The 12,549-nt window shown below is 39.7% G+C and overlaps 1 protein-coding gene across 8 annotated transcripts in view; it reads left to right on the forward strand.

The window, feature by feature from the left end:
* Positions 1 to 12,549, forward strand: part of NLN (neurolysin) — a 106,186-nt gene that overhangs the window by 73,938 nt on the left and 19,699 nt on the right. For all 8 annotated transcript variants that reach the window (XM_049103206.1, XM_049103201.1, XM_049103207.1 and 5 more), the window contains 3 exons: positions 4,212 to 4,398; positions 4,942 to 5,070; positions 6,321 to 6,457. In XM_049103206.1, coding sequence (XP_048959163.1) covers positions 4,212 to 4,398; positions 4,942 to 5,070; positions 6,321 to 6,457 — 453 coding nt within the window. The remainder of the gene's footprint in view (positions 1 to 4,211; positions 4,399 to 4,941; positions 5,071 to 6,320; positions 6,458 to 12,549) is intronic.

Raw genomic sequence — 12,549 nt, forward strand, 5'->3', positions numbered from 1 at the left:
GCACTTGTCTTTTTTTAATGGTTTGTTACATAAACTTCTGCACCATCCCTGGATTTAGGGGTAAGTCGCGCAGGTCAGGATCTGGAATGACTGTGAGGAAATCGGTAGGGGATCACCTCAGACAGCCAGAGTCCATTCTCCTGGGGCCTTTTCTTTTTCTAAACACAGTACACTTACGGATTTCAGCGACTGCTTTTCCTTTGAGCTGGAATTTGGTATCACGAACATAAAACTTTAGTTGCAACCCCTAAAAGCATCCAGCCACTTAATTAGAACAGTCATCCGTAAGACTTTGGTCTTTAAATACACCAGAAGCTCACAGACTTTTGAGCTTTAATTTATATAATTTTGTTCCAGCTCTTGCTGTGTTGTCTGAATTCTTTATAGCATCAAGTGATCTGTTGTAAAAATCTGTAATAGTGTGTATTTTAGGTATCCCGTTGTCTGTTTAAAAGGGTAATAATGAAAAATCTCATGGTTTTAACTAACATTCTTCCTCCCAAGAAATTAAAATCAAACAGAAATCTAAGTTTACATTGTCTTCTAGGCTTTTATTGTCAAAACATTTCTTGCGACGATAATGCTCTAAAACCTTTCGAAGTGTCACCTACAAAATGATTCGTTAATCGTGTTATTTTGTGTTCATTTCACGATGCTCTGCTTTATCTGGGAAGTATATTAACATCAATAGATACTATAGCCTATAAGCTACTATTTATTCGACACCTTCAAATTGTTCTTACTGAAAACCATATAAAGGGCTTTATAGGGCTCTTTGGAACGTGCGCTTTAAAACTAGGAGGTGGTGTTTGCTGACTGGTCAGCAGTGAGTAAATAATTCAGCAGCCGTGCTGTCCTGAGTGTCAGACCCCCAGCGGGCTACTAGATGCTAAGACTTGCTCAGGGTTCCTTTGTTGACTCATACAGTGGCTGACCATGGATGCCTTTCTTTTTAGAAGCAATTCAGTTGTTTGCTGGAAATAGAGCTTTTGAATTTCATAGGATCTTTGTCCTCCTCTTTTGAAAAATATTTAAATGATACTGCTCAAAGGGCACACAGAGAAACAGCGTGACTGACTTTCTGACTTTCGGGAAATTAGTAAGCAAGCCGTAGGGCTATTTTTAGCTTTTACTCCTTGCAAACATTTCCTTTTGTTCTTTAGGAGACGTTGTTGATCTGTTCATTCATGTGCTATGCTTTCTCCCCCACCACCCGATGTCTTTGGACAGAATAAGCCTTCTCTTCTCTACTCTGAATGACATAACTGCGTTACTTTTTATTTTGTTCAGTTTTAACTCATGAGTTTCTCATTTGTTCATGTTTTTCTAGGTTCTGAAATACCACCAGCACCACCACCTCCAAACACACACACATTTTGTTGTTACTTGGGGCTGATTTGCACCCTTATCTGCAAATGCTGACTGAAAAATATTCACACAAGCAGAATATACAAAATGTACATTTTTGTCGAAATACCGCGGAGTGGTAGCTGATGGTATGATTTATTTGCCTTTATTTGGTCTGTTAGTACTTCTTTAAAAACTATAATCCTTAGAAAATCATGCAGTTACTCTTAACAGAATCCCAAGTGCAGGAGAGGTGCTTACAAAGGCCGACCTTCACAGCCAGGCTCATGTTTGATCCTTGAAACATCTTCCAGTATGTAGAGGAAGTAGGATTCCTAAGGAAGCACAATTGAAACCTCAGTTTTGCTCTTCTTATGAAGGCAAGTTTGATTGATATAAGACTTTTCTACTTTAGGGAAGCCTGGGAGTTTCAGTGGTTGAGCATCTGCCTCTGACCCAGGGCCTGATCCTAGAGTCCCGGAATCGAGTCCCACATCAGGCTCCCTGAAGGGAGCCTGCTTCTCCCTCTGCCTATGTCTCTTCCTCTCTTTCTCTCTGTGTCTCTCATGAATAAATAAATAAAATCTAAAAAAAAAAAAAAAGATTTTTCTACTTTAGATAATATCTAGGATTTAGCCACTTTGTAATGTCATAATTTGACCTTTTATGTTTTTTATTTTTCTATAACATAGGCATTATAGCAATTGTGCTTAAAACCATGGGTTCTGGAATCAGACCACCTGGTTTCAAACCCTAGATCTCCTGTCAATCTCAGTATGTTTCAATTTCCTTATCTCCAAACAGAGATAACAGTATGTACTTCATATAATCATTTTAGAATTTGAATCAGATAATTCATATAAAGGGCCTAGCATAATGTCTGACGTGGTAAAGTCTCAATGGATTTCCACTGTTATGTTTATTGCATCAAAGTGTTTTATCTAAATGTAGGATGTTTGTTATTTTAGAAGATACCAGAAAGAGGCAAAATATTCAGTTTTCTGGAACCCTTGCCTCTTCCCTATAAGAATTTTTTTTTTTTTAGGATGTCCTCAAACACAGGTGGCCTAATTCCAGCGCCTAGTGAATTTCCTTCCCTTTGGCCCTGCAGTATTTGCAGCTCCTCATATCTAGAATCAGCGCAATTATAATAGGAAGTCAAGCAAAACATTTTTTTGCATAAAGAGAGGAAGGCAGAATGTGAAATGGCGTTGACATCTGCGCTTCTGCCCTGGGCCAAAAGCAGAATCAGTTCTTTGCTGCTGATTCGGCATCCCATCTGCCGCCTCCCCCAGCACTTAAGCCCTTCTTCTTTTCCTTTCCCTGCAGAACCCCGGGGATGATGAAGTCAGGGAGGGACTGAGGAGGGAAACAGGACAGAGAGGTTCAGGGAAAGACAACACAGTGATAACCCCCATTCTGCAGGCGACCCAGTTGTTTTCATGCTAACTCTCCTCTGCCCGTGTCAGTTTTACTGAAGTTCTGTGGATGGTGTGCAGGTTCCCCTCTTTCTGATCAAGAGCTTTCCTGACATATGTTTCAATAGTTCACTAAACTTCACTTTTTTTTTTTCTTTCAGATTTTATTTATTTATTTGAAAGAGAGAGAGAGAGAGCGCTCCCCCCAAGCAGGGGGAGCAATATAGGGAGAGGAGAAGCCGACTGCCTGAGCAGCTGAGCAGGATCCTGGGATCACGACCTGAACCAAAGGCAGACCCTTAACCACTGAGCCACCCAGGCATTCCTAAACTTCCCTTTAAAAAAAAAAAAAAAAAATTAACTCTTAGCCTATACCCTCAGAATAAGTCCTTTATTTTTATAAGGGATGCTTTAACTTCTGAGTATATATTTTGTCCAGGAAACTATAGCTGCATTTCACTGCCCCCACTTGCCAGCTGACCCACAGCTCTAACTCCTGCTGAAATGGCTTCTTGTGTTAAGGCAACCTCTTCTATCCTGAGAGGTACAACTAGGCTTTCTACAACACTATTACCTTAGAAATCACTTATTTAAAGTTTAGAACACAAAACATAACACACATGGAAAGGATATCTGTCTGCAATGTTGTAATTTAACTCTGATTTTGATGAAAACTTGAGGAGTTAAATAATGGAGTGATGAGTGCCCCAGAAATGGACTTATCGAATAAATAAAAGGAAGCAAACGGAAAAGAGAAGTAGGGGGAAATTGTCGTAAATATATTCATTTTCAATGGAAAATTTTTAAAATCTTTTTACTTCCAAAGCTTAAGGCTAGTTTTAACTCAGACTGATTTTTTTTTCAGTTATGTTTCCTGATGATTATTCCAAGTTTGTCTATGATTCAAAATATGAAATATTCATTTAAATGAACATAGAGTACTTGGAGGGTTATTTTTCAGGCTGCTTGGCTACTGTGTTTTGTTTTCATTTGAATTTGAAGTTATCCTAACCCTTTATTCAAAGAGGCAGGTGACTCTGATTCTGTCCTGAGTTTTAGAGATTCCTTTTTTTTCTTTTAAGATTTGACAGAGAGAATGCATAAGCAGGGGGAACAGCAGGCAAAAGGAAAGGGAGAAGTAGGCTCCCTGCTAAGCAAGGAGCCCGGCATGGGGCTCAATCCCAGGACCCTGGGATCATGACCTGAACTGAAGGCAGGCATTTAACCGACTGAGCCACCCAGACACCTCCCCTTTTTTCTAATAATTATTTAAGTAATCTCTCTACCCTCTTTGGGGCTCAAACTTACAATCCCAAGATCAAGAGTCACATGCTCTACCAACTGAGCCAGCCAGGTGCCCAGCTCTTAGAGTCCTAATTATAATGCATCACATAAGTAGTTTTCATTCAGTGCTTAAATAAAAAGACCTCTGTGTTCACTTTCTAGACTGATTTTGCACGATTTAGCGGAACAAATGTGGAAACCGACTTTGTAGAGGTGCCATCACAAATGCTTGAGAACTGGGTATGGGACATGGATTCCCTCCGAAGATTGTCAAAACATTATAAAGATGGAAGCCCTATCATGGATGATCTGCTTGAAAAGCTTGTTGATTCCAGACTGGTCAACACAGGTATGACTTGTAATTTTAGAAAAGGAAAATTTGGGGATCCCTGAGTGGCGCAGCGGTTTGGTGCCTGCCTTTGGCCCAGGGCGCGATCCTGGAGAGCCGGGATCGAATCCCACGTCCGGCTCCTGGTGCATGGAGCCTGCTTCTCCCTCTGCCTGTGTCTCTGCCTCTCTCTCTCTCTCTCTCTCTCTCTGTGACTACCATAAATAAATAAAAATTAAAAAAATAAAAATTTATAGAAAAGGAAAATTTGTTAGAATTGCTTAAGAGGGAATTGCCGACATGTTCTTCTATAGAACTTATTTCCCCTTTAATAATCCTAGTGCTCTTAAAGTGCTATTATGGGGGGGGGAGAAGACTGCTAAATATACAGGATTGTGCCCAAGAAAAAAAAATCTGTCTCCTTTTAAATCTTAAGTGAGTTACCTTGCTCCCACTCTGTAGTATGTACTACAGGCATCAGTTTTTGAAATCTTTGATCTTGTGATATTAGAACACATAGTTCTCTTTTCTCCAAAACATGCCCAAACATTCTTATGTTAATAGGTCTTCTGACCTTACGTCAGATTGTTTTGAGCAAAGTTGATCAGTCTCTCCATACCAACGCATCGCTGGACGCCGCAAGTGAATATGCCAAATACTGCACAGAGGTTTTAGGTGTTGCAGCCACCCCAGGTATGTGAGTACCAAGACTTGAATTCAATTTTTTCTGTTCCACACACGGTAAAGTCCTACAGCACTGCTAGGGAAGGCCGAGATTGTCAGGAAGTTTACCTCATGTAATTTGTTTCTGATTTCTATAATCAGGCAGTGACTTTCAGATAAGCTTACTATGTTCGTGTATGAGTTATCCTGTCCAAATATGCTTAAAGGAAAGGTGGCTCCAGCTTTCAGCATTTTAGTGTAATCATGCATGAGCAACTGGCCTCCACCCCAAAGCAGAGAAAGCCATTCACGTTTGGCAGCTCCCACCTGGCTCCTCCCTCCATATATGTACCAGGACTTCCCAGTGATTCCACTAAGAAATTGGCAGAAGGGGGCAGTTTTAGAGAGAAGCACAAACTTTGCTTCTGATTTTGGTTCTGAGATCAGTTAAGGCAGTTTTAACTAGCACTTTCTAACCCTATATTTATGATATTCATGTGTGTGGGTGGGTAGGTGCACACACGTGTGTTCACATTTATATATTTACATATTTTAAGCCAACAGGTAGTTTTTCGTGTACACATAGTTGGTAGGGTGATTTTTTTTTCTCTGTAAAAGTCGTTATTTAAATAAATCCGTCAACATTAATAGTGATGATAAAGATCAGAAGAGTTCATTGAGTCCATCCCAGATCCTCACTTACTTTTGCGATCTCTTTATAGCAGACCATACACAACTCTGTGCCTGAGGCCACTTTGACAAAATCCTTTTTAAAAGTAGCCCTAGAGGTAGATTGAGTTGGTAAAAATTTTTAGGTTTTTAAACCTAAACTTTTTTTAGGTTTTTAAATAATTCTTTTTCAGTAATTATGAACCTAAAATAAGCGCCGTTCTGACAAATTTTAGATATAAAGAGGTGTGACGAAGGGTAGGCTCTAATAGTAGAGTATCTGTAAGATACATATGCATCTAAGGGATAAGAAAGGACTGAGTAGTTCTGAAACACTGAGCTATCTGATGGGTGTGGACAAAGCCTCTGAAACTATTGTTAGGCATTCCAAAGCTTAAGGCCGAAACCTGCTCAAGGTTGAGTCATCATAGTAGAGAAGTTTGTAAACATCTTGGCCGAGGGCACATGTGAATCCATGGAGTACTACAGGTAGGATCCTGCTTGTCTCCTCTCCCCAGTGCCTGCACTCCCCCTAGGGAAACCTTAGGCAGCTGATAACCTGATAATTAACACTGGCCATCACATTGATTGAAATGTATCTTTCTTTAAAGGCACAAATATGCCAGCTACTTTTGGACATTTGGCAGGGGGATACGATGGCCAATATTATGGATACCTTTGGAGTGAAGTATTTTCCATGGACATGTTTTACAGCTGTTTTAAAAAAAAAGGAATAATGAATCCAGAGGTATTGTATTTTCTTTTCTCCTTTTTGTTAATTTTGCAATTGCCTCCCTCCCCTTTAATTCCTAGTGTAAAGTACTTATTACGTGTAGATTTTAGAATAAGAGATTCGGTAACAGCTTTCAACTTTAAAGTCTTGCATCTTTTCAAATCATACATCATTAAGTTGCAGTGCACAAGTGATTAACTCTAATTCTATAAGTTTAAAAAAAAACCTACTACATTTTCTTGCTTATTAACATTCCAATATATTGCATAATTAAAATTCAAAGCTTTGTTTATGCACTTGAGCATTTATAGCAGCTAGTTTTGACATGTGCTGAACCATGTTTTAGTTTTATAGGACGTTGGGAAAGAAAGGTAAACTCCTTCCTGATAGAAATGATCTACAAAGATTTTGATATTCTCTACACAGTTTCTTTATACATTTTCTGCGTGAGGTACCCTTTCTCTGTGGCTGGCCTACCCCACCTACTACATAGTCTGTAACCCAAATGCCTCTAAGTAATTCAAGCTGCTTTATTAACCTGAGCCATTCCTTTCTGTGTATAGTAAATTGACTGCCAGGTGGCTACCAGCCAAACCTTCCTGAGTTACAGGCCCCCAGTCTCCACTCTTGTTGAAGACTCAGCTGTCGGATTATTTCTAGGGCTGATGCATTTTCCAGTGTGCTTTCTATTCTGTTTGATTCAGAAATGAAAAGAACAAATTCTCAAAATCAGGCTCTCTGTACTTATTTTAGCTAACCAATTTGTTCCCTTAAACTTTGTTTCTGGATTGCATAGTGCTCCACACATAGATACTGAAATACATGGCTGTCGTTTAGACCACCATCCCCCCCCAAGCTCACCCCGCACCCCCGCCAAAACACTTTCAGGGCACTTACAGTCTATACACTAGCCTTTCTAATCACTCCATCTTCCATCCCACCCTACCCAGGCTCTTAGGTCACTGTAGGTCTCCTTCCATTCCCTAGCCCACCTATTACAATGGTCAACCACTGACTATTCTTATAAATACCTTGACTTCTGCATGACCTTCGGCTAAGTGCCCAGAGCCCTGGATTTCTCCACCAGCGCACTTGGAGATGGTGTCCTTGGGATTCACACTTTCTGGGGAAGATCATGTGACTCCATTAACATGCCCCACTACAAAGTCATGCTATCCAACCTGTCTGGACCCCCAGTGTTACTCTGCTGTCTTCCTCCACCTCCCTTATTGCGTTCCCCGGAGTCTCTTAATACCTCTTTCCTCTCCTCTAAGAAAAGTAAGGGCATCAAGACTGAGTACTTCATCTTTTTATTCTCTTTCTATACCTCAGTACTTATCTTCTTTCCTCCATTGTCTCAGCAATGTCTCTAATACCAAGCCTTACTGGTTTGCCATCTTGGGGGAAAAAAACGGGTAATTGCTACTGACTCTGATAACCCTGTTGCTACTATTCGGTTGTTCTTCCTTTACAGCCTAATTTCTTGCTCTAAGAAACAGTCTTGGCCAACTTCTGTTACCTGGCTTTTTTTTTTTTTTTTAAGATTTTATTTATTTATTCATGAAAGACACAGAGAGAGGCAGAGACGCAGGCAGAGGGAGAAGCAGGCTCCCTGTGGGGAGCCCAATGTGGGACTCACTCCTAGGACCCCAGGATCATGACCTGAGCTGAAGGCAGATGCTCAACTACTGAGCCACCCAGGTGCCCCTGTTACCTGGCTTTTGCCTCCATCAACTAAACTGGAAATTACTCTCCAGTTAACCATTGATGAGCCATTGGCCAACTTCCAAAGGCCCTCACCTGCCATTTCTTTTTTTTTTTTTAATTTCCTTCTTATTCCTCTTCTTGTTTATAGTCCTTTCCTTAGCCATCAAATCCCTTCCTTACTTCCCAGAAGACTCCTTGTGTGTTCCCATAGGTCTTTGCACCTTCACAAATTTTATTCATTCTGTTTTTTCCACCTAAAACGTGTGCCTTCCTTGTTTATGCCTCTTAAAAATTTTACCTTTCTTAAAGGCCCTACTCAAAAGGCTACTCACTTGTGAAATGTTCCAGATCATTTGAACCAAAAGTGGCCTTTCCATATTTTGAAGAGCAGAATGGATTTGGGCATGAGGGAAGGGCTTCAACAGCTTTTTTCTTATGTCTGGAGTGTTTAATACACAGAACAAAAAAAGTTGGGTCATAAAATATTTTGTACCATCGAATATAAATTTTTATTTTAAGATGTGTTTAGAAAAAGAGTACATCAAAATGTCCATTCTTAGCTTCAGGTAATGACTTTATGAGTGATTATTCAATATTTTTCTGTTTTTTTTATGGAGCTTTTCCTTATTTTTACATAAAGCATGCATTATTGTAGAAATCAGAAAACAATGATTAAAGAGATACAAGGTCTAGTTATATAAAGGTCAATTATGACCTGTTACTGGCTTTTACTAGTGGGTGAGGCTTCCTGGCATAAGTACTACAGTACCTTTTTCAATTACTCTCCCTCATCCACCTCCTCTGTGCTTCCACTCCCACAGCCACATCTCCAGTACCTTCCACTGTCACCTCTTCTCTTCCACCTATCAAGGTAACAGCCAAAGTACTGATCCCAGTGGACCACAAGGAACTTGCAAGTCCAGCAGATCAATCCCTGCCCTTATGCTTCTATGTACTTCCTTTTATTCTCAAGCTTCACAGCTTGGTAGGCAGCCAGACTACTTTTAATTTAGAACAGGGACCTGGGTTGATCCTGGAGAAAGCAAAATTCCCAACAACTTGGAATTTTTGCCTTGTAATGTTAAAAACAGTTTTCAGTTTTGCTATAATTCTGGATATGACATCACTGTGTGTTACTCATTTTATGCCATGAAACTGACTTTATTTCATCCTTTCCTATCAAATACTCTGGGATATCATGTCATTTCTTGCTACGCTGCTGTCACAACAGTAGTGAATCTGGTTCCAGCAACTAAGGGGAATCCCTCCACACCCTACCTTCACACTATTCACTGCAGTGGCAGATATTAGAACAGCTTTTTAAATAGCCATTTTGTTCCATCTTACAGTGTACTGTTTGGTTTTGTTTGCTTTAATTTTTTTTTAATTTTTGCCAACGTTTGCTTTAAAGTGATACCTCCTTGGGGCCCTTATGTTGGCCTTCGGCTCCAATCATAATCCTAGGGTCCTGAGATCAAGCTCTACATCAGGCTCCTTGCTCTTCAGGGCTCCCTCTGCCCTGTCCCATCACTCGTGCTCTTTGTCTCTCTGTCTCAAATGAATAAGTAAAATCTTAAGAAAAAAATAAAAATAAAGTAATACCTGATTTATAAAATTCAAATACCCACTTATTAAAAGTTAATACTTTGAGGCAGTAATCCCATTCTACAAAAAACATCAGTCATTATTACAGGTATGTTGTGATGAAAAGGAAGAATTTTTTTAAAAGTCAATTTGTTTGTTTGTTTGTTTATTATAATCTCTACAGCCAGCATGGGGCTTGAACTCACAACCTTGAGATCAAGAGTTGCATACTTCTCCAACTGAGCCAGCCAGGTGCCCTGAAAGAATTTTTATAGTATAAGGAAATACTGAATTTGATCTGAAGTCATGGGTATCAGAGCAATCACAATATATCATACAGTCTGTGTTGTCTCAAAGCCCTCACCCTCCCAACTATGTTTTGTTTTTTTCCTCATCACTGAATTCTGCTATATTTTCTAGATTTACAAAGTTTTCAGCAGAAAGGGACCAGTTATTATTGCCCGGCACAGTGAATTAAAAAGACTTTCCCAAAGCCATTATAAAAATTCTGGAATAATAAGAATACAAAATAGACTCTAGAAACTTTCAGTATGAAACCACAACAAAAGCAAGAAACAAATGACAAGACACTGTGAAAGGAAGAAGAATTAGACTCCCTTAGAATTCTTAATAAGCATCACAATTGAGTACATATTGGTGCCACTGTAGTTGACACCTAATAAGACAGGTTAATTTCACCAGTAAGTATTTGAATCATTTTGAGAAGATAGTGGTGTGGCCCTTCAAGGAATCAGTGCCTACTATGCTTAGTCCCCAGACTCTAGAGAGGCTGAGGACTAACTAGATCACATACTGTTGACATTACCAGTCCTGTCATTGATAACAAAAAAAAGAACAAGGGACACCTGGGTGACTCAGCGATTGAATGTCTGCCTTTGGCTCAGGTCGTGATCCTGGGGTCCTGGGATCGAGTCCTACATCGGGCTCCCCACAGGAAGCCTGCTTCTCCCTCTGCCTGTGTCTCTGCCTCTCTCTGTGTCTCTCATAAATAAATAAATAGAATCTTTTAAAAACAAAAACAAAAGAACATCTCCAGACCTTCTCACTATAACCTCTTGCTCATCCGAGAAACATTCCAGACCTTAGCAAGCAGAACTGTAGAAAGTGCCTTACTCACTGGGAAAACAATAAAAGGAAGGGTCAAGTATAAAGCTTTTCTTTTGTTTTGGGGTTTTTTTTTTTGTTTTTTTTTTTTTTTTTGAGTAATCTATATACCCAGTGTGAGACTCGAACTCACAACCAAGATCAAGAGTCAGATGCTCTACTAACTGAGTTAGCCAGGTGCCCCAAACCTATAGCCTTCCGAATACCAACGGTAGCAGTAGCATATTTTATGGTACACTGGTTTCATTCTGCTTTGAGGGCTCTATCAAAGTATTAGAATTGGCCACTTACCTATAATAGCCACAAGTTTGCTCCCTCTGGCTTTATTTGTGATTTTCTAATTTCTTCATTGTAAATAGATAGACCGTCTTAACTATATAATTAGTTAAATATATTCTAAAGTCTTTGTTTCTGGTAGAATATGGAGACGTTTCATTATCAGACACCTCTTTTCCTTCTCCAACTGATCTCTTAAATAGCTATGGAAGGGAGCTGCTTGGGAATAACACTTTTGAACAGCAAGCTCTAGGGGCTCTTTGAAGATATCTTTAAGGTCACCAAATGTAGTTTCAAAATACAGCAGCTAATCATAGGGTTGGAAAAAAATGGGGGCATTTTAACTAGGGCCATTTCTTTTTATAAGGCAACTTCATTGTGGGAAAATTTCCTAAGAGCTAGTAGACATTGTGGATTCAAAGACAATTATATTATTAAGCTAGAATTATCTTCCACCTCTTTTGCATTTAGAGAAATTGCTAACCTTTGTTTTTTCTGTCAGTGGAGAAGAACTAAAATCAAGTATCACTGTATTTCAATCTGTAATGCCGTTAGGAAGGAGCTAGATCTCCACATGCCATAACAGACAGAAACCTGACGAATTTGGGGTTAACATGCGAAAGAATTGCCTGACAGTGAAAGTGTAATATAAAGCTCAGTGTTCCAGTGCTCTTCCATCAGAAGTCTAGGCCCAGTTCTTTCTATAATGTGTTGCTAAGGGAGAATATGAAATTTCCTCTCCTGCAGGTCCTTACAAACGGATTAAATTCTGCTTCAGCTCTCCTGATACACCACCCCAAAGCTGATTTCTCTTACATTGCAGCCTTTTCAAATAGACTTAGATTTTGCCTGATTTAAGGATAAAGGAAGGAAATGGGATTGATTTCCAACTTCTTGCATATTTACAAGGCCAGACCTTCTAAGTCTTGAATCCCAACCAACTGGAAGCAGTTTTTCCCTCTTTGTGTTCTTAACAGCCCTTCTTCGCATTTCTCCTTAAACCCTAATAATCTGTTTTGTTAATTGTCTATTCCTTTATCTCACCCCCTAGATCATAAGGCCCTAAGGAGCTGTTTTATTCATTTTTGCGTGTCATCTGCTTCAAAACTGTTCTATTTAATTATGGTGGTGGTCCTCCCCGTCTGCCTCCCCTTCCCCCAGTGCATGCTACTGCCCAGGCTGGTTGTTTTTTGTTTTGTTTTGTTTTGTTTTTCTCTGCTCTCCCTCCCCATAAATAAAGATCTGTCTGTCTACCCTCACAAACTGAAACATTGCTTAAGGTTTCCAGAAGGCCTCTTCTAATGAAGCGAAGATTCCTACCCACTCTTCTTGTTCCATCTCCTTGACTACCAGCACCAACCTTTGACTCTCTTCCTTTTTCTTTGTTGTTGTCCAAGGTATTATTTTTCCACCCA

Source organism: Canis lupus, chromosome 2 (genome assembly GCF_003254725.2).
Source record: "Canis lupus dingo isolate Sandy chromosome 2, ASM325472v2, whole genome shotgun sequence".
Taxonomy (NCBI): domain Eukaryota; kingdom Metazoa; phylum Chordata; class Mammalia; order Carnivora; family Canidae; genus Canis; species Canis lupus.